Source organism: Pseudophryne corroboree, chromosome 7, assembly GCF_028390025.1.
Source record: "Pseudophryne corroboree isolate aPseCor3 chromosome 7, aPseCor3.hap2, whole genome shotgun sequence".
NCBI lineage: Eukaryota > Metazoa > Chordata > Amphibia > Anura > Myobatrachidae > Pseudophryne > Pseudophryne corroboree.
Genome location: NC_086450.1, coordinates 171,394,733 through 171,416,974, shown reverse-complemented (window position 1 = coordinate 171,416,974; position 22,242 = coordinate 171,394,733). Strand labels below are relative to the sequence as shown.

General features: G+C 43.5%; 1 protein-coding gene across 10 annotated transcripts in view; it reads left to right on the top strand.

Moving 5' to 3' along the window:
• The window catches only part of R3HDM1 (R3H domain containing 1), a 222,315-nt gene extending 200,372 nt beyond the window's left edge, over positions 1-21,943 (top strand). For 9 of the 10 annotated variants that reach the window (XM_063933761.1, XM_063933760.1, XM_063933764.1 and 6 more), the window contains 10 exons: positions 376-633; positions 3,175-3,295; positions 6,744-6,901; positions 8,619-8,770; positions 8,853-8,956; positions 11,386-11,558; positions 12,592-12,736; positions 13,820-13,902; positions 14,225-14,309; positions 20,967-21,943. In XM_063933761.1, the coding sequence (XP_063789831.1) occupies positions 376-633; positions 3,175-3,295; positions 6,744-6,901; positions 8,619-8,770; positions 8,853-8,956; positions 11,386-11,558; positions 12,592-12,736; positions 13,820-13,902; positions 14,225-14,309; positions 20,967-21,334 (1,647 nt within the window). In that variant the 3' untranslated portion in view covers positions 21,335-21,943. The remainder of the gene's footprint in view (positions 1-375; positions 634-3,174; positions 3,296-6,743; positions 6,902-8,618; positions 8,771-8,852; positions 8,957-11,385; positions 11,559-12,591; positions 12,737-13,819; positions 13,903-14,224; positions 14,310-20,966) is intronic. The other variant, XR_010181974.1, reaches the window with a different exon arrangement.
• Positions 21,944-22,242: the final 299 nt, after the last annotated feature.

Sequence of the window (22,242 nt, the reverse complement as noted above, 5' to 3'; positions counted from 1 at the left end):
TCTGGTGATTTCTCTCCATAGTAACAATGTCAATGTACAGTTTAACTTGGGGGGGGGGGGGGAATATATAAATTAAAAAATATAAATAAATCTATTCATGCATTACCATATTAACTTACAAAGTATCTTCTGCAACACTTGTCCTCCCTGTGACATAAGCCAATGACGAATAGATCATTTTGAAGGATTACTAGAAATTTTTTTTTTATTTTTTTTTTTTTTTTTAATCAGAAATACATTTGATTTTACGTGAGTTCTTTATTATATTTTTCTAACCCTACAAATGCTTCCCTGCATGTTTTCCTTATGTTGCCATCTGTGGGCGTTGTGTATAACCAAAAGTTTAAGGATAATTGTTCTGTCGTTATATAATAGCCAGACAACCTGGGCTCTCAGTTTAGCCATATGAGTCTTGCCAGACAGCCATCGGCCGAGTCGTCAGATGCTCATTCGACTATGTTCCAATCAACTGTGGTGCTTCAGCCGTCGCCGCAGTCTGGCTACATCATGGCTCCTCCTCCTCCACCACTCGGACAGTCTGTCCCACCACCCAACTACTCTGCCTCCAGCCAGCCTGTCAATCCTTCGGTGCTGCAGCCACAGGGTTACATTCAGCCCCCATCACTCCAGCAGGTACGTTGTCCCTAAGGGGATAGCTCTGATTACTGATCAGTAGAGGACACTATGAGAAGTTAATGGTAATTACTTTCTCGTTTAATAAGTAGCGACTATTCTGCATTTACTTAGTAAAGCCTATTCAAAAGCTCTTTTGCGTGTACTTTCAAGCTGTTAACTGAACATCCTTCGCCTGTCATCTGAACATGCCATGGCAGTCGGTTGGTGGGCTGAGCCAGCATTTGATCACAGTGGGGATTTATTAGTTGGTTAAAGATAACAGTGCAGTTAAAGGCGAGCTGAATGCAACAGTTATGTTTTTGGTTTCTAGTAGATTGAATTACCCCATCCTCATGGCTATTACTTCAGTTTACAAAATGGCTGCCTCCTCAGTACACTTTAAATGCAAGTGGAAAATGTATGTATTGGTGTGCAAATTTGATTGCACTGCCCCTATAGGTGCTTTTGCAGCCTGCTTTTAAAAAGGGTTTCACCATAAAATGAATTATAACTATAATAAGAAGAAAATTGTGCTGAAAGTATAGGTAAAGTGAAAGACCGGCACTCACATTCAGTTTCCAAAAGGGATTTTTATTCCAGAAGCATGGCAAACGTACACACTGGCGTGATGGTGCCCAACAGCTGTTTCAGCTAAGCCTTGTCAGTTTGTGTCAGGCTTTTGATAGATATATTCTTGCATTGAGTTTTCAAAAAGTTCATAACGGATTCCCAAAATAATTTTGCCAGAAAACTAACTATGAAAAAGTTACTATTATTCTTATCGATGACCCATAGTGATTAGCAGCATCCTACTTACAAACTTGACCTTATCGGTAAAAACAAAAGTAGTCTTTAAGGGAGTTAATGGTGTCTTACCACTGCTTCCATTGGGTGTTATACCCATGTTCTTACCTTGTCCTCTATCAGTAATGGATTCCCAGCTCTGCTGTGTCTGGTCCGATCTTCAGTGAGGAACTGTGCAGGTCATATTTGGATATTGGTAACTGGGTCATTCCACTACCAAGAGAGACTATCCAGAGAATGCCTTACAATATGCTTGGCAAAGTTTGGGAAAATGTACGCATTTCACCTATGCGGTTTGTCAGAGATATGGTACAGGGGGTAGATGTATTAAGCAGCACTATGGGGTTTAGCGGTATCTGTGCATGTTATGTGCTGCAGTAACCGCTTGTCCCCATGTACTAATTCAGTTGAAGTGTGTAAAATGATGGGGGTGCATACATTATTGGCACTGCCATCTACAAGATAGCATGCCAATGTGCAGGTAAATGTGTGAATAGTCCGTGGCCCTGACCGTTCTGACAGCTGCAGTAGTTGTTGCCATGTGCACAGCCCTCTCCCTTGCTGTCCTTTCCGAAAAACAATAAATTGTTGTTTTTTTTCCTCAATCAGGCCACATGTGCTGCTAGGAGAAAATGGCCTGCGCATGTGTAGAAAGCATGTACTGTAAGTGCCGGTCAGTGACAACGGCCCCCACCAAAAGAGTGAGAGTGAAAATTGCCGAACAGGTGAATAAACACTCTCCCTCTTTGGCAAAAAAAAAAGGTTAATAATTCCGGTGTGGTGATAAAATATATGTAAAGGGTCGCGCTAGAGATCCATTAAGATCACAGTAAAAGCCAGTGGTTTAAGAAGTTATTAACAATTTATTATACATTTTATATATATATATATATATTAAAAACACTTAAAAAAATATTAAAAGACAGACAGCACAAAATAGATGCAGTGGCATGTAACAATCGAAATTAAATGTAGCACTCTAAGGAGTATTGACTATTTACAGCTACTATGTTGCATTTCAATTAATGCATGTATCTGTAATCCTCAATGGGAATTATCAAAATGTAATTTATGCAGTTCCGAAATAGAGTTCAATCCAAGTATAAAATAACCAGTTGGAAACTGGGGTCCAGTATAAAATTATAAAAACATAATGTCCGTAAATGGATGTCCCAGCAGAGATTTCAATTTCATATGCTCACAGGCGTTCCCTTATATTATGCAAAATGCCGTATGACGAGAGCTGTTTGCGGTACTCACTCTCTATCCCATAAGTAAGGGACCTGCTTGAGGTAGGAGGAGATGACCGAGCGTCCTCGGGTGAGGCGGCTTGATAGCGGCGGCTGATGAGGCTAGCGATGACCGTCTGCGGAATCGGCGGCTGTTGCAATTTTCAGTCGGGTTGCTTGAAACAGGGTCCCCCAGTATTCTCTAGTTTGGTACAAGGAGTACTAGATGCGTTTCGTCACTTCCGGTAATTTTTCGATGCCGGTGTGTGGGCCTGCTTCACCACGCTAAATAGGTGAAGTGGGTCCAGACAAGTGACAAGAGTTCTGCACACAATCCTCCCCAGGGATACTTATGTATTCTTTCACTAGCTAAGGTGAAGTTAAAATCTGTCATAAATGTTGCAGGGGCATCTTTTTGTTGGATCATAAATTACAGGTCTACAAAAAAATGTTTTCTTAGGGTTTGTCACATTTCAGTTAATGTCTCCTCTTAAGATTTGTCTTTTGTTTTTGTTTTTCTGTTCAGATACCAACCTGCTATTGTGCTCCCAACCAGTTTCCTCACTCGAACCAACATTATCGCCCAGTAACATCGGTCCAGTTCAGTTCTCAACCAAATCAAACACTACCACAATCCCACCAAACAGGTTTGTTTCTGTGTCAGTGATCTCTCCCCCCTCACCCCACCCAAGATAAGAATAGTGATGTAGAGCGGCGGGACTCGGGCCCGGGGCGCTGTCTGAGAGGGTTTACGTTTCTCACAGTGAACCGGTCTCTTTTCCAGTCACTTTCTCCTCTTCTCGGATTTCCGTCTGAAAAATTTAATTTTACGATTCTGTTTTTGTTGTCAAATTCTTGCTCGTCAACAGTCTCCAGAAAAAAAAATGTGAATGAATTAATTGCAATGTGATATATTTGTTACCTGCTGGGAAGTTTGTCACTGGTGCGAGCAGGGTAAACCTAAATAGAAATGTCACTCAGTCAGCCAAATCTCAACAAGGTTGTTGTCTATTCAGCTGCTGTGCAGCTATAAGTGTGTCAGCATGCACTGCCAGCTTCATGCCAGTGTGGTATGCTTATTTCTCCAGCAACTGCAGGCAACATTCTCTAAAAGAGTGAACAGAAAATGAAATCTAATAAAGTAGTGCTGGCACATTTGGCTGATTTCCTGTTTAACTTGTTAAAGACTTTAATTGAGTTAGACAATGTCCAGTGTGGTATCCTACCTCTTAAAAAATCAGAGCTGTGTCATGGTGAGAGAGAGGTAAAAATGGCCAGAACTCCCAAACTTCATGTTGGGAGGAAGCAGGAGATGCCTGGTGTTAGTGAGCCGCCAGGTCCCTTTCAACTCCGCTAGCGTCGGTCATCTATTTTTTTTATTTTTTTTAATCTGGAAACGCGAATAGGACGCACCTAGAGACTGGTGATTAATTTGGTATTCGATATTGTATGCAAGTCTGCATACTAACAGTCTTCTGGTGCCTCCTAGATGCATTGTGACTAAAGCTGTATTTTTGGCAAAAAAGACACCTGCGTCGAGATGTACTGGAGTCCGAGATCGCAGCAGGAGATGCCTGGCGTAAGTCAGTCGGCAGCTCTGCTAATGTTGGTTGTTTTTTTTTCTTTGAAATTGCCTCTTTTTCGCACCGCCGTGTGACGTGGACGCATAAGCAGCTTATGCTGATTAAAATGATATGCGGCATGACTGATGTGTGCAACTGTGGCTGTATCTGCATACGATAAGCTGCGTTAGTGATTTCCAGGAACAGTCGCAAACAGAATATAGGCATGCTGCAAATCATTTTAATCCACATAAGCTGCTTGTGTGACCTGTTTGCATAGCAATACGACTTAGATGCATTTAAACTGAAAAAGTCACACACAAAGATGCTCGGCGCTACTGAATAACGGCATGGAGTGACTAGAAGGGCTGTTTAACGTGAATGCAGCAAGGATGTAGGAGGACACATCTGTAGTACTGTTTCTTGTGTACTGGCACAGTGATGATGGAGGATGTTGCTCCAAGTCTAATGGGGCCCTACACATTTGTCGATCCGCCGCCAAGCTGCCCGACGACGGATACAGCCGACAGGCGACCCGGCAGGGGGGGGCAATGACGGGCGAGTGAAGTTTCTTCACTCCCCCCGTCACCCGGCTCCATAGCAGTGCAGGCAGATATGGACGAGATCGTCCATATTGGCCTGCATGCATAAGCGACGGGGCACCAGAGATCAACGAGCGGGGCCGCGCATCGCTCATCGCTGGTGCCTCCACACAGAAAGATATATGAACGGTATCTCGTTCATTAATGAACGAGATCGTTCATATCTTTCAGTATTCTCTCGCCCAGTGTGTAGGGCCCATAAGATGTCACATGTTTTAGAATTTTGATCCTTCAAACGTGCAGTTTCTTTTTATTTACTGTCACAGTTGGTGGGAAGTATGAAAAGAGGAACATTTAATAATTTGCAGACAGCACTCTAAACACCAATGTATTTGCTTAAGTGTGCCTTGTACAGACAATGTCCTCTGTCCAAGCAATAAAGACACTCCATTTGCTTCTTCATTCCTTTGTAATTGAGGGCATTAGGGCTCCTATAAGGAAGAAAAATCTGATATTCTTTTTTTTTTTTTTTTTTATTATGTCCTAAGAGGCGCAATATTTCGTCATTTGACTATACCCCAAATATTTTATCCTGATGGAGAATTATTACACAGCTGTAAAATTCAGAAGAAGGGCTTTGGGGATTTACAGGAATAAATGACTTGATAGGAAAGTAAAGCTCTACAGTGGATTTGGTAACACATTTACAGAGGCTGCTCTTCAGAAAGAATATTTTACTTTTTTTTTTTCTTTTAAAATGTGTTAAATATTAAAAAAATATCTGCCATTTTGAACAGTGAGTGTCCTAGTAGGTGGGTGTGTGCAAGCCCCTTTTATCTTTTTATCTTGCAGATAAGTCCAAGGACCTATAACCGAGGTTCCCAATCTCTGCCGTTGCAGTCCAGGTTTTAAGGATATCCATGCTCGAGTCTAGATGTTTTAATCAAACTGAGGTACTAATTAGGTCACCTGTGCTCAAGCATAGATATCCTTAACCGCTTGCCTGGCATTGTCGCATGTAATGCGACTGGCGTCAGGTGTACGATACCTGCAACATCACATGAGATGCGATGCCCGCTGTGTCCGTCATGTGGAAGAGGAGATCCAGTCCGCACAAGTGCAGAATGGATCTCCTCTGGCTCCCCGAAGTGATGCAGCGATCTCTGATTCACGACATCTTTTCTGGAATCGCGCCCTAGAATATTGCGTGGCCGGCATTCTAGAGTGCATAATCCAAGAAGCACAGTGCGGGCAGGGGAACTTACTTAGTCTCCCAGAGCATTTTGGCTGATCTCCTGAGTGTGCAGAGATCATCTGCAGCATGGGGGACCGATCACCAGTTCCCCTTGATACGCGTTCCACTGTGCTCACCATGTGGGGGAGGGGAAACACCCAGGGGAGAATAAATAGCAAATAAGGTTGGGGTAGGGGGAATAGCAAATAAAAAAAGATAAATGATGCTGGAGGGGGATATGATGATGATGATGATAAAAAAAATACATTAGTCACAGGCTAGGCTGGTGCAAGATAGGGTCTTTATTCAGGGTGGGGTGGGGGTTATAAAGCATAGATTTTTGTTTTTGCTACTATTTGTGTTTAAGACCACTGGGGTGGCTCTATTGCCAATGGGGAGTGGGAAGATATTATATGTATTTTTAGTGGATGAGTCTTTCTAAAGTTACCATTGAATGTATTTGACTGGACCATTGATGGGCAAATGTTTTTTTTGAACAACTGAAATAATGAATTAAATTCATCCCCAGCAGTTTTGTGGAGTTGAAAGTGAAGCTTGAGTTTCATGTCACCTACGTCTGTGCAGGGAACATTACTTGATGTCTGGGTCTTTATTGATGCACAGTAGGAAGTATTTGTTTCTGCAAAGGGCATGGTTCGGGAGTTAACTCAAGTGAACGCTTTCACTGATCTGTTTTACCCATCACAAATAGCATAATTAAGTCTCTATATTTATTTTAATGTTTTATTTTTAACAGGTTATCCAGCGGTAATGCCAAACCAGCAACCAAACTACCAAGGCATGGTCAATGTGCAGCAACCTCAGAATCAGCCATTGGTCAGCAGCCAACACGGCAATATTGCCAATCCCATCCACGGGGTAATGGTGCAGTACTCCTCCGTACCCTCATACCAGGTAGTGCTATTATTCCACAGTGTCAACTAGGAAAGGTTATATTGCGATCCAGGCAGCTCACTAAAAATAAAATAGATATAGCCCAGTGCCTATTAGTAACCAAAGACCTGCCGCCTTTCAACGGGTATACCCAACCCGTAAGAAAATCAAGAAAGAGTGGTTGTGAAAAGTGCTGGTATTTAGTAAGACAATGATATTAAATTCAAATCCTTTTGTTATATTAAAACTCACTGTTATGACACCACATATATTACATTAAAAATATACATATAATAATAAACATCACCGGTCAGTGATACCTATAAAACAATGCAATACAATTAGTCTTTAAGTAGTTCCCTATTCCAGGGATACATAATAGCACCTGATTCCAAGTAGCAGCTGAAACAATGTGTCTCTTGCTTCAATATTACTTTGTAGCCTGATGTTATAGTGAAAAAGGCAGTTAGTTTGGCCACAAGGTTCCAATCATTCTGTTGTTAATCCTCCATATATATCAGGCCATGATTAAATGACTAGTAACATGAAATGAGTATAGAGACTTGTATAAAGTTCATCAAGCAGGCGGTTAGTGTAATTGGCAGCAAACAGCATAAACTGACTATTGCATATTACTTTTTAACCAAGAGTCGCTCCAAATCTGATTTTCCCGGCCACTGGTGTCACTAAGCAAAGTGAAGGCCTTATCTGGAAGATGACAAGTTGTACTGAGTGGCTGTCCTCTGATTTTGTAAGGATGTCCGCCAGCACTCAGTATACAGCATGTAGTCCGTAATCACAACCGTCGCACGGAGCTCGTCCCCGCTTCCGGGTTCACTCAGATAAAACTCTGCGCTCCAAGGGTGCCCCTGAATAGCGTGCTTATTCATGCTAAATTTGTCCCTTAGCGTGTGCTGTGCCCGCCTGCAGGTGTCCAGATGACACGTTTCCCCGCCTACAACGTCAGCGGCTTCCTCTGATCCACTCAGCTTTGAGTTATTCAGTCCCTTTTATTCTCTCAGGACTAAACGCACAATTAGAAATGGTTACCACCCTGATTCTCAGGCGCTTTCAAAAGAACCCAGTGATGTTCAATCTCTCAAAATCTTTGGAAAATATTCAACCTTTTAAAATGAGAAAAAAGCACCAACATAGCATAATACTGTTGTGTCAATTGATTTAAATGTGTATAGGGGGAGGTCCAGACTCGTACCCAAAATGGTGGTCTACCGTGGTAGACAAATGCGCATTATAGAGAACGGATCACCATCCGTACTTGCTATAGTTCTTATGGATATCCTCCTTATTTCATCAACCGTGATAACGTGGATAAAATGGATCTCAAATAGCGTTATACCATTAAAAATTTATTTCCACATACAACATATAATAAAATATAATAAGAAACCCCTTTGACAGATGGGTTCTCACCAGACAGAGTCTATTTGTCCATTTCAAAGTGTGGGTGACACTTTTTCTACCACCTATTTTCTTGGGCTGCTTTGTTGTGGCGCACAGTTTGTGTTCTATTTCCTTTTTAAACGCACAATTAGCATGTAATCTAAAGTTCTGTTTCAGCTGTGTGTATCCCACAGGCAGAGCTTGCTAGATTTTCCCCATAGACTTTTTAACAGCTCATAATAAATTCATCACAGTGTAATAAATACATAAAATTATCCACATATAGCTACAAAACATTATATATACAGCTCACTAAAAATGTATTTTGTTTCACCAGGTTCCCGTTCGGCAAGGCTCCCAATCTGTGCCCCAACAGCCATATCACCAACAGGTGCTCATCCCTAACCAGTCCAACCAGGGGCAGTTACCAACAGCAGGAATGCCAGTTTACTACAGTGTCATTTCCCCAGCACAGCAAAATAATATGAAGTATGTATGTGTAATACCTAGAATTCTTTTAGATTATGTAAGTGGAGACCGTTTGTATGATCTTACCCTATATATTTCACAGTTCCTCGGTGGGATATATGCAGCCTGCAGGGTCTGAACAAATGCAGTTTCCTAGGACGACCTCTCCCTGTAACTCTCAACCACTTCCAGGTCCTCCATGTGCAGGTAAAAGAAATGGAGGTTGGTCATTTGGGTGTATTTGCTTCTGTGGGCAAGAGAAGAGGGACGCTCTTGGACTTTTCTGCTGGTAGTACGCCTTATGTGTTACAGGCATCTGTTTGATTCTAAATGCTAGTGATTTATCTACTTGTATCCCAGTAAAGAAATCGCCTGTGTGAAACACAAAGAGACAATGCAGGTGCTCTATTCAAACATTAGTGATTAGAATTGTAATACATTTTGCAATAAATTTTACAATTGAGTAGAGATTTTTTTGGCCAAGGTTATGGGCTAACCTACCACGTCGGGTAACCTCATCATCGGGTAAGTCCCTAACATTCTAAGAGCTCAAGTCTAGGTCATGGGACCTAAGTCAGCCCAACCAATACACTTTAGGGCAGTGTGGTTTTCCTGCTGGAGACTGTTGGTCTGATGCAGGTTTTCAAGCAAGTCTATTTTTGCAGATTTTGTGATTATTAGCATTGCGCTTTAATTGTATGCGAGCATTTGCATTGACGGGCATTTCAGAGTCTTATCCGTTTTAGTCTTCTCTTCCCTTGCATATGAATAGGTGTAACTGGTCTGGGGGTGTTGGTACACAGGCAAAGTTTAGTAGGGGTGAATTGATGGAATTGTGTGCTATACAAAGTTATGCAATAAGCAAAGAGCTGTCTGATTTCAGAAGTACTTCTTGAAGTAGGTACTGTATAGAGATATTGCAACTGCGTGCTAGTTATGGTGGTTATTTGAACAAGCAGATGGATAGAGGCGGTGTGGTCGGTCATGTACATACATGCAACTCTGCATATGAGCAAAAAGTTTAGTTCCATGCACACAGTGCGAGTGCAATTGGGGATACTTGCCTGGAACTGTGCACCCGCCCATGCGTATCTTCTAAGACCCAGAACAGCTCTCACATAGTACTCTGACTGCTTAAGAAGACCTCTTCTATCAAAACAGTAGAGCAAAGAAGGTTGTTGGAAAATTGAATGGAGGGAAATGGAAGAAGGAGGGGGATGGGGAGAGTCAGGAGCACTCAAAGCAAGGGCAAAGAATATCTGAGATCTACAGTTGTGTATAAGGATTATTTATTTTCCTGTGTTGTTGTTGAGTGTGGGAACAATTTAGATTTTTCAGTGGAAAATACTGGGATTGTAGAGCCAGTGTTTTTAAGGGGGTATACTTCTATCCACGGTAATTGGTCGCACAAAACAATTGGCTTTTATCATGATTTTTTGCCTGGTTATTATTGGGCTATTCAATTATATCCCGCTTTTTTCATGTGTCCAATTAACCTGTTTTAGCATGAAAGCACATAGGATCTGTGAAAGCCGCTGCAGTGATTGTAGGAATTTTTTTTACTTATCAGGGATTTGGGTTTGCTGCTTCAGGCAGGTGAAACCAACTTCCTGAACAGTGCCAGCATTGCGGCTGATAGGATAAGTTATTGTGGATAATTGGGTACTTTGTGGACTGCCTCTTAAAAGTACACTTTATGAAATATATTAGTGGGTACGATCACCAAAGGTGGAGAAATATCCTTTCCCCATGGAGCTGACCAGAAAAGATTGGTTTCATTGATGCAACCTTCAGGCCAAGTTTTAGAAGAACTATTGTATTGTGCATGAAGCATTTATTTATATTTTTTATTTTTCTTTGTTGTATTATGTAGCTGGAATTCACATGCCCTCTTGTTACAGTCAGGGGGTAGGAGAGAATGTGCTTTGAAACAATTGAGATTGTGAAGCTTTGAATTGGCCAGCAGGCATGTGTTTGTCAACTTCTGCCCAAATGAATGGTTGCCTTCCCAAACACTTTGCAAATAAGAGGTAGAGAAGGATAGGCTGGTAAGGTGGGCATTCTGCAGTGAGTGCATCCAAAGGTAAGCCTTTGAATCTGTTTAAAGGCCCAGACTCCCAGCCTTGCTAGTCTTATTGAGGAACCTATAGGCTAATCTATTAAACAGGCAGGCTCCGTAATCTCGCAAAAACATCTGGCATCTCAAATTCACCACTGGACTTTGGAGAGGCTAAAACAGTTTCTTTGTTATGGATTGGCGATATAAAACACAATCAAATGGCACATTTTTATTGATAGGATCTGGTCCCCAAAGAAGAGCATCTTCATACGGAGTGCTTATTGGAGAAGTGACATCCTCCAATAACATATAATGGATATCGAAGTGAACACAGTTTTTAGAGTGTTAGGATTTTTTATAAATCTAATCACTGCAGAAAAATTGTCAGTTTGGTACTGTTTTGGGAACTTTTTAAAACCATTGTTAATTCAGTCACCATAGTAACTCATCTCTATTACATTTCGCTGGGAATACATATAAGCTGTAAATTGTGTTAATAATTGTGTGGATGAAAGCAGCAATGCAGCCTTTCCCAGTCATTTACAAACAAGACATTAAATTATTTTTCCCTTTCTAGCTGTACCAACAGCACCCTCTGGTGGTGGGATGGTAATGATGCAGCTTAATTTACCGAACAACCCACCACCTCAAACACATTCTTCACCTCAGTGGAAGCCAACTAAATATTATTGTGACCACCAGAGGGCTCATAAGACTGCAGAATACGGCAACCTGGACCCTTCTGTGCAGGTAAATTATTATTATTATTATTATTTTTTAATAATATTGTGTTGTCTGAGCAAATGTTTTTATTTTATTTTTTACTTATTGAATTGTTTTGTGCATGTGGTTAAATGCATCTGTGAATGAACTAGGCTGAAATACAGGATTTATCGGGTGACCTCCTGGACTGCTCACTGCTTCTTAAGTAGTTTTGTAAGTGCCTACAAACAAGGGTATTAATTGGAAGTCATATCCGCATGTGTAGTGGACATTACTTGTACTTATCTAGTCCAATCACTCCCCTCCACACAAATCCACCTATATATTCACTCTAGTAATGTACAATGTTGAGGGTCCCCCTCCTTGGGACCCTTGATGTTTGTTTAATAGATTTAAGTCCTTTAGTTTGTTTAACCAGTGCTAGGATTCCGTAATGAAATGTGAGTGGATCTGACACATGGTTAGAAATGACAGCAGACCTCTAGGGAGGGAGAAGAGTCAGCCAGTCAGGAACTACGGTTTTAATTTATTTAATACCTGTGCATGAGCTTACCTCCTCTAGTTCTCATACTTTATTTAGTGATCGATAGAAGAAACCCACTTTAAGGGGTATATTCAGTTGATGTTGGATCCTTTCCGACATTTCAGTATTCAATTCTCTGTTGGATTTGGTGGTTCCCAACAATGCCAATCCAACTTTTTTTAAAGTCTGGTTGACATTGTCTGAAACGGGGCTAAAACCTGAAGGATTTGGCCGTGAATCCAACAAAATACATGGATCCACGGCTAATCCGCCGAACCACGTGTTTTCCAACAAGTCGGAATTGCCGACCTGTCGGAAAAATGGCAGCCAAATTGAATAGGTCGGAACAGTATCCGACCTAAAAAAGTCAGAAACTGATGTCTTTCCGACAAGACGGCAGTTCTGACTACAATTGAATACACCCCTTAATGAATGACTGATGTTATTGGTTTAGATAACATTGTGTATTCTACCCAGACTGTTTTATTTATGTACAGAATTATTGTAAACAAAACTCTATTGTGTCATTTCTTACAGCATAGCTCATATCTAAGCAGTCCCATCACATCGCCCAATCAGTCACCGATTCCTGTGCAGTTAACCAACCTGAAAAACATCCGCCCTGGGTTATCGCCTCTTCCTCTAGTTCCACATTTCTCCAGACCGTTTGCTCCTGGACAAGGTAAGTGGTTAGAATTATGCAATTAGATCATTCTGGCAAAGTGAAGTGAACGGTTGTAGTGCCAAAAAGCAAGTGACTTGTGCACCAAATCACGACTACACACTAAATTCCCTTTTTATCTTGTAAATGTTAACACAGTCATTTAAAGTACTATCAAGCATCTCTATAGATTTAAGGCTAACTACACACTGATGTTTGCAATGCATTGACAAGTCTACGGCATGTAAAAACATATACAATTCACATTGGGTTGATGTAAATATGCAACTGTGGCAAAAACAGGACGTTCTTTTGTTCAAGCCAAACAATTGTTGTAAACACAATGTGAAATGTTTGTAATGCATTGCCATTAAAATGAAATGTATGGTTTCAGCCACATTGGCGTATGTCACACATGGTCAAATCGAACAAGGCGTGTTCTAAAAAACACACTGCCGTTAAACGCTTGTAAAAATGCAGAGATGTTCTGCCTCGTGTGGTAGTGTCTTGTATTTTCACAGCCGTTTACACACTCTTGTCTAGCAGAGTAGACATGTAACAACAGTGTGTATGTAGTCTTGGTGCATGTATGTCAGACAAGCAGTCTTACTTACACATCTTTGCCCTCTAACTTTCATAGCAGTCTCTCTGTGTGACTTGGGAATAAGCTGACTAGGGAATAATGTGACCAGGGACAAACTTTTACCCCCATGGCACCAGTGTAGCACTTGTGAATACTGCTAAATTGTAGCTGGATCCCTAAGTCAGTATTGTAATATTCCGTAATGTGTCCACAACATGCCTGTTCAGCAGAACCCATAATGGATTCAGTGATTTTGGGTAGTGAACCAGAATTCAATCATTCACGTTACCTTGGTCATGTCTGGGCTAGGCTCAGCCCACAGCATGGCAGCCCCTTCTTTCTGTAAGAGAGATATACATTCATATATAGCACAGTCAGCCAGAATTGCCATGGGTTATATACACTGGGTTTGGCTGTGTGTGAGTGGCATATTTTAGTAAATTTTCTATTCAATATCTCGCAATCTCTGGATGTGAGTTTACGTCTTATTTGTGCTCTCTTTGTTTGTGTTTTTCTGGCAGGTGATACAAGATATCCGTTACTTGGTCAGCCATTACAATACAATGCTCCTCAATTAGTACATGGACATATAACAAGTCAACAGGTTTCTAATCGTGTTCTTGAATCTGCATTTTCAGAACTAGATGTAATGAAGGGATTAGATGGGACAATATTCACTTTCATTTAGAGAAGTAAGATTTTCAGTAGGAACCCAACACATTGGGGACAGAACACTGAAATATCAGGAGTATGACCACTCCATAGGACACATGGAAGAACACCAATGTTCTCAGATGTACACAACTTCTGCTTTAATTGGCCTTACTGTTTAGTCCTATTTAAAGTTTCACATTGAGGTTCACCAAGTTTTTACAGCAACACTCTGTAGTACACCTGTGTTTCAGAATTAATTTTCTGTGTTCCAGGGTCAGTCTGGACACAGACATGGAAATAGGGGCAAAAAAACTGCCAAGAAGGCTGCTTCCACAGACCTCTCGGCGGGTGAACCGGGTACGTCACTTATTGAAGAAATGTAGGCCTTTTGCTTTATTTAAAACTTTTTTTTTATTCTGTTCCTGGGTACTTTTCCCTAGGAATTAGTGTCAGCTTTGTGTTTTGGTACTTAAAAACGGTCAGACCCCAGTCCTATCTACTGTATGTGTGTGTTCCTAAACTCCCAAGTTGCTCACATGTCCGTATGCTCCTGAGAAATTAGCTCCACCCACTTCCACAGCTGGGTGATCTATTGCATATACAGTACACCGTTGTTTTTCGGACGACCAATTTTTTGCTATAGTATGATCTCTAATTATCTGGCACCCACATGGGAATGGGAGGGATACATTTGTGTGTTTGTGACCATAACAAATTGCTGGAGCTTGCACCTCAATACATAACTATCTTAATAAGGGTGTGGTTCATCAAATCGACAGTATCTAGGTCGACAATGTTTAGGTCGACAGTCACTAGGTCGACATGGATGGAAGGTCGACAGGGTTCCTAGGTCGACATGTGCTAGGTCGACAGGTCTAAAGGTCGACATGAGGATTTTTTTTTTTTTTGGTGTCGTTTTCTTCGTAGAGTGACCGGGATCCCAAATTAGTGCACCGCGTCCCCTCGCATGGCTCGCTTCGCTCGCCATGCTTCGGGCATGGTGCATTCGCTTCGCTCGGCACAGATTACCGTTCCAACCGTAGTCCACATGGATCGTTAAGTATGAAAAAATTCAAAAAAAGAAAAAATAAGATTTTAAACCTACCGGTAAATCTATTTCTCCTAGTCCGTAGAGGATGCTGGGGACTCCGTAAGGACCATGCTGGGGACTCCGTAAGGACCATGGGGTATAGACTGGCTCCGCAGGAGATAGGGCACCTAAAAAGAACTTTGACTATGGGTGTGCACTGGCTCCTCCCTCTATGCCCCTCCCCCAGACCTCAGTTAGAGAACTGTGCCCAGAGGAGATGGACAATACAAGGCAGGATTTAGCAATCCAAGGGCAAGATTCACACCAGCCCACACCAATCATACCATGTATCCTGGAACCTACATAACCAGTTAACAGTATGAACAAAAAACAACAGTAACGGTCCAAGACCGATGTCAACTGTAACATAACCCTTATGTAAGCAACAACTATATACAAGTCTTGCAGAGTTTCCGCACTGGGACGGGCGCCCAGCATCCTCTACGGACTAGGAGAAATAGATTTATCGGTAGGTTTAAAATCTTATTTTCTCTTACGTCCTAGAGGATGCTGGGGACTCCGTAAGGACCATGGGGTTTATACCAAAGCATCCAATCGGGCGGGAGAGTGCGGATGACTCTGCAGCACCGACTGAGCAAACGCTAGGTCCTCATCAGCCAGGGTATCAAACTTGTAGAATTTAGCAAAAGTGTTTAATCCCGACCACGTCGCCGCTCGGCAAAGTTGTAAAGCCGAGACGCCTCGGGCAGCCGCCCAAGAAGAGCCCACCTTCCTAGTGGAATGGGTCTTAACCGAATTTGGTACCGGCAATCCAGCCGTAGAGTGAGCCTGCTGAATCGTATTACAGATCCAGCGAGCAATAGTCTGCTTTGAAGCAGGCGCGCCAATCTTATTGGCCGCATACAGGACAAACAGAGCCTCTGTTTTCCTAATTTTAGCCGTCCTGGCTACATAAATTTTTAAGGCCCTGACTACGTCCAGGGATCTGGAATCCTCCAGGTCACCAGTAGCCACAGGCACCAAAATAGGTTGATTCATATGGAACGACGAAACCACTTTAGGCAAAAATTGCGGACGTGTCCTCAATTCAGCTCGATCCACATGAAGAATCAAGTAGGGGCTCTTGTGTGATAGAGCCGCCAATTCTGACACTCGCCTTGCTGATGCTAAGGCCAACAACATTACCACCTTCCAGGTAAGAAATTTCAACTCAACCTTGTTAAGCGGTTCAAACCAGTGTGATTTTAGGAACTGCAACACCACGTTCAGGTCCCATGGTGCCACTGGAGGCACAAAAGGGGGCTGTATGTGCAGCACTCCCTTTACAAACGTCTGGACTTCTGGAAGAGAAGCCAATTCCTTCTGAAAGAAAATCGAGAGGGCCGAAATCTGTACCTTAACCGAGCCTAATTTCAGGCCCATATCCACTCCTGTCTGTAGGAAGTGGAGAAGACGACCCAAATGAAAATCTTCCGTAGGTGCATTCTTGGTCTCACACCAAGACACATACTTTCGCCAGATACGGTGATAATGTTTTATCGTCACCTCCTTCCTAGCCTTTATTAAAGTAGGGATGACCTCTTCCGGAATCCCCTTTTTTGCTAGGATTCGGCGTTCAACCGCCATGCCGTCAAACGTAACCGCGGTAAGTCTTGAAATACACAGGGCCCTTGCTGCAACAGGTCTTCCCTCAGAGGAAGAGACATGGGGTCTCCTGTGAGCATCTCTTGTAGATCCGAGTACCAAGCCCTTCGAGGCCAGTCTGGGACCACGAGTATCGTCTGTACTCTTCTTCGTCTTATGATCCTCAACACTTTCGTGATGAGAGGAAGAGGAGGGAACACGTAGACCGAGTCGAACACCCACGGTGTTACCAGTGCGTCTACTGCTACTGTCTGAGGGTCCGAGACCTGGCGCAACACCTCCGAAGTTTTTTGTTGAGGCGTGACGCCATCATGTCTATTTGAGGAGTTCCCCAAAGACGTGTTACGTCTGCAAAGACTTCTTGATGAAGTCCCCACTCTCCTGGATGGAGATCGTGTCTGCTGAGAAAGTCTGCTTCCCAGTTGTCCACTCCCGGAATGAAGACAGCCGACAGAGCGCTTACATGATTTTCCGCCCAGCGAAGGATCCTTGTGGCTTCCGCCATCGCGACTCTGCTTCTTGTCCCGCCCTGGCGGTTCACATGAGCCACTGCTGTGACATTGTCTGATTGAATCAGAACCGGAAGGTTTCGAAGAAAACTCTCCGCTTGTCGAAGGCCGTTGTAAATTGCCCTGAGTTCCAACACATTGATGTGTAGACAGAACTCCTGGTCTGACCAAAGACCCTGAAAAGTCCTTCCCTGTGTGACCGCTCCCCATCCTCGGAGGCTCACGTCCGTGGTAACCAGGATCCAGTCCTGAATCCCGAACCTGCGACCCTCCAGCAGGTGAGCACTTTGCAACCACCACAGGAGGGACACTTTGGTTCCTGGGGACAGAGTTATTTTCCGATGTAAATGCAGATGGGACCCGGACCACTTGTCCAGAAGGTCCCATTGAAAAGTCCTTGCATGGAACCTTCCGAAGGGAATGGCCTCGTAGGTCGCCACCATTTTCCCCAGAACTCGAGTGCATTGGTGAACTGACACCCTTTTCGGTTTTAGCAGGTCTCTGACCATGTTCTGGATGTCTTGGGCTTTCTCTATTGGGAGGAAGACCTTCATTTGTTCCGTATCCAGTATCATACCTAGGAACGGTAGTCGAGTTGTCGGAATCAACTGTGACTTCGGTAGATTTAGAATCCAACCGTGTTGCTGGAGCACTCTCAGAGAGAGCGCCACACTGCTCAGCAATTTCTCTCTTGATCTCGCTTTTATCAGGAGATCGTCCAAGTATGGGATAATTGTGACCCCATGCTTGCGCAGGACCACCATAATTTCCGCCATTATCTTAGTGAAAATCCTCGGGGCCGTGGAAAGTCCAAACGGCAACGTCTGAAATTGGTAATGACAATCCTGTACAGCGAATCTCAGGTATTCCTGATGAGGGGTATATATGGGGACATGAAGGTATGCATCCTTTATGTCCAGAGACACCATAAACTCCCCCTCCTCCATGTTGGCTATTATCGCCCTGAGTGATTCCATTTTGAATTTTAATCTTTTTATGTACAGGTTTAGGGATTTCAGATTCAAAATCTGTCTAACCGAACCGTCCGGTTTCGGGACCACAAATAGGGTTGAGTAGTAACCTCTTCCCTGCTGGTGCAGGGGAACCTTGATTATCACTTGCTGTATACACAGCGTTTGAATTGCAGCTAACACTACATCCCTTTCCGATGTGGAAGCTGGTAGGGCCGATTTGAAAAATCGGCGCGGGGGCACCTCCTCGAATTCCAATTTGTAACCCTGGGAAACTATTTCCAACACCCAGGGATTCAGGTCCGAACTGACCTAGACCTGACTGAAAAGTCGAAGACGTGCCCCCACCGGTGCGGACTCCCTCAGGGGGAGCCCCAGCGTCATGCTGTGGGTTTTGGAGCAGCCGGGGAGGACTTTTGTTCCTGGGAACCTGCCGAAGCAGGTGCTCTCTTGCCTCTGCCCTTACCTCTGGTGAGGAAAGAGGATCCCCGACCTCTTTTGGACTTGTGCGACTGAAAGGACTGCATCTGATAGGGTGTTACTTTCTTTTGCTGTTGGGGAATATATGGTAAAAAAATTTGATTTACCTGCTGTAGCTGTGGAAACCAGGTCCGTCAGCCCATCCCCAAATAATACATCCCCCTTATAGGGTAGTACTTCCATATGTTTCTTGGAATCCGCATCACCCGTCCATTGGCAAGTCCATAAGGATCTTCTCGCTGAGATAGACATGGCATTGGCCCTAGAAGTTAGCAATCCAATGTCCCTTTGAGCATCCCTCATAAATAAGACTGCGTCTTTTATATGGCCTAGAGTTAGGAATATAGTATCCTTAGCCATAGTATAAAATTGATCTGTCAGCCCATCTGTCCAAGCTGCAATTGCGCTACACACCCATGCCGACGCAATCGTCCGTCTTAGCACAGCACCCGTATGAGAATAAATACCCTTTAAGGTAGTTTCTTGCCTGCGATCTGCTGGGTCTTTAAGGGCCGTTGTGTCAGGAGACGGTAGCGCCACTTTCTTGGATAAGCGCGTCAGGGCCTTGTCCACAGTGGGGGGTAATTCCCAAATCTCTCTGTCCTGCTTAGGGAAAGGGTATGCCATAAAAATTATTTTGGGGAGCTGCGGTCTCTTATCCGGAGTCTCCCAAGCTTTTCCAAAGAACTCATTTAATTCATGAGATGTGGGAAAATTTATAATCTGTTTCTTTTCCTTAAACATGTGTACCCTTGTGTCGGGGACTGAGGGTTCATCCACAAAATGCAACACATCCCTTATTGCCACAATCATACACTGAATAGTTTGTCACCTTTGGGGTGCAATTTTACTTCGTTATAGTCGACACTGGAATCAGAATCCGTGTCGGTAGTAGTGTCTTGTGTTAAGGGACGCTTTTGAGACCCCGACGGGCCCTGTGAGTCGGTCCAATCTGAGGATTGACCACCTGATGTCCCCCCTAAACCAGCCTTATCAAGCCTTTTATGTAAAGATGCCACACTTGCATGCAACATATGCCACATGTCCATCCAATCTGGAGTCGGCACAACCGACGGGGACACACCACTCATTTGCTCCACCTCCTCCTTGGAGAAGCCTTCCGCCTCAGACATGTCGACACACACGTACCGACACCCCCCACACACACACACGGAGTTACCTATAAGGGGACAAAACCCCAACCAGGCCCTTAGGAGAGACAGAGATAGAGATATGCCAGCACACACCCAGCGCTTAAAAACACTGGAATATATGACCAGATAGCGCTATTATATGTTTATAATTGTAATCTCCACTCACTGCGTCGCCAAAGTGCCCCCCTCCTCCTTTTTCCAACCTGTGAAGCTCAGCAGGGGAGAGAACAGGAAGCCAGCGTTTTTTCATGCAACCTCTGTGGAGAAAATGGCGCTGGTTAGTGCTGAGGATCAAGCCCCGCCCACCCGACGGCTGGCTTCGGTCCCTTCATCATATACTAATAAAATGGCAGGGGTCCGCGGATTTACTGTCCCACAGCCTAATCCATCGTATTTATGGCCAAATCGAGGTTTATTGCTGCCCAGGGTGCCCCGCCCTGCACCCTTCTGTGCCTGCTTTGTGTGTGTGACTGGGAGCAATGGCGCGCAGCTTACCGCTGCCCGCTTACCTCATGAAGATCTGATGTCTTCTGCCGCCTGAAGTCTTTTCCTCAATACTCACCCGGCTTCTGTCTTCGGCATCTGTGAGGAGGACGGTGGCGCGGCTCCGGGACGAACCCCAGGTGAGACCTGTGTTCCGACTCCCTCTGGAGCTAATGGTGTCCAGTAGCCTAGAAGCAGTGCCCAACTTTACAAGCCAGCTCTGCTTCTCTCTCCTCGGTCCCACGATGCAGGGAGCCTGTTGCCAACAGGACTCCCTGAAAATAAAAAACCTAACAAAATTCTTTTTCCACAGAAAACGCTGGAGAGCTCTCTGCTGTGCACCCATTCTCCTCTGGGCACAAGATCTAACTGAGGTCTGGGGGAGGGGCATAGAGGGAGGAGCCAGTGCACACCCATAGTCAAAGTTCTTTTTAGGTGCCCTATCTCCTGCGGAGCCCGTCAATACCCCATGGTCCTTACGGAGTCCCCAGCATGGTCCTTACGGAGTCCCCAGCATCCTCTAGGACGTAAGAGAAAAAATTTGAAAAACTCATGTCAACCTTTAGACCTGTCGACCTAGCACATGTCGACCTTGAAACCCTGTCGACCTCCCATCCATGTCGACCTAGTGACTGTCGACCTGTAGTGGTCGACCTAGATACTGTCGATCTTCAGACCGGATCCCCTTAATAAACCACTTTGTTTCCTTTGTGTTTTTGCAGTTATTGGAAAAGTTTTAGAAATCACAGAACTGCCCGATGGAATAAGTCGCAAAGATGCTGAAATGCTTTTTGGTGAACTCTTTAAAGTAGGTGCTAAAATCCGGTGGTTTCGTGATCCTCGTTCGCAACAAAACCTGCACCAACATCACCAACACTATTGTGGCGGCGGGGAGAACCACATGAGTACTGAACATCCCAATCCCTCCACAGACTTGGCCTCTACTTACACCATCGTAGCTACTTTCCCCACCGTATCGGCTGCTCAGAATGCACTGAAGAAACACAATAATTTAATGAACAAGTTTAGACTGAGAACGAGCAGAAAGCCCTATGACCTTCACATCCTAGAAAGAGCAAGCTCTCAGTAGAGGAAAGCCAGAACATTACTGGAGGGTCAGCCTTTGTCCATCTCCATTAATGATTGGCCTCTTTCATGTGTGTGTGGGTGTGTGTGTGTGGGTGTGTGCACATAGACACTAAATCTTATTATCACGATTTAGTAATTGGAAGAACATCCCCCCGGAGCCGGCAGAGAGTAATCAATCAGCAGGACAAACCTCCCCCCCAACCCTTTTATAGTCTATTTGTTTTATATTTATATTTCTGTATTGGACCCAAAGTTCTCTTGTACAGAAAAATATGTTGTTCATAATGAATGCCCATGTTGGAGGAGAAAAAAAAAAGTCTGTGTTTTTTCTACTTTTCTTTTTCCAAAGCCAGCACTTTGCCATCCACTTTGATAGAACAGGGTGGGGAAATTATCGCTGCACTTAAAAAGAAAAATATATATACATAGATATATATTATAATAATAATAGACCTATTACTGTTTGGAAGAGATGTCTAGTCCTTTCCCCTGTCTTTAAAGGGGATGCTGTTTAAACTACTGATTCTCTTCACCGTGCCCTTCTTAAGTTATATACATAAAGGCTTTGTGAAAGTTCATTGTAAATAAATTATGTTTCTCATGAAATTCATTTTTAATTGTTTTGTTTCCTTTCTTTCTCTTTTTTTTTTATTTTTTTATAGATTATAATACACGTTATGTATAATTTCCATAAAATCTTATCTGTTTAACAGGGATGGGGAACCTTCGGCCCTCCAACTGTTGACCTACACATACCAGCATGCCTTGCTACAGTTTTGCTATTTGGCCATGCTAAAACTATTGCAGGGCATGCTGGGATGTGTAGTTCAGCAGCAGCTGAAGGGCCGAAGGTTCCACATCCCTGGTTTAAACAGTCAGCCTACAACATGGCAGTTACAGTCTCTGGGA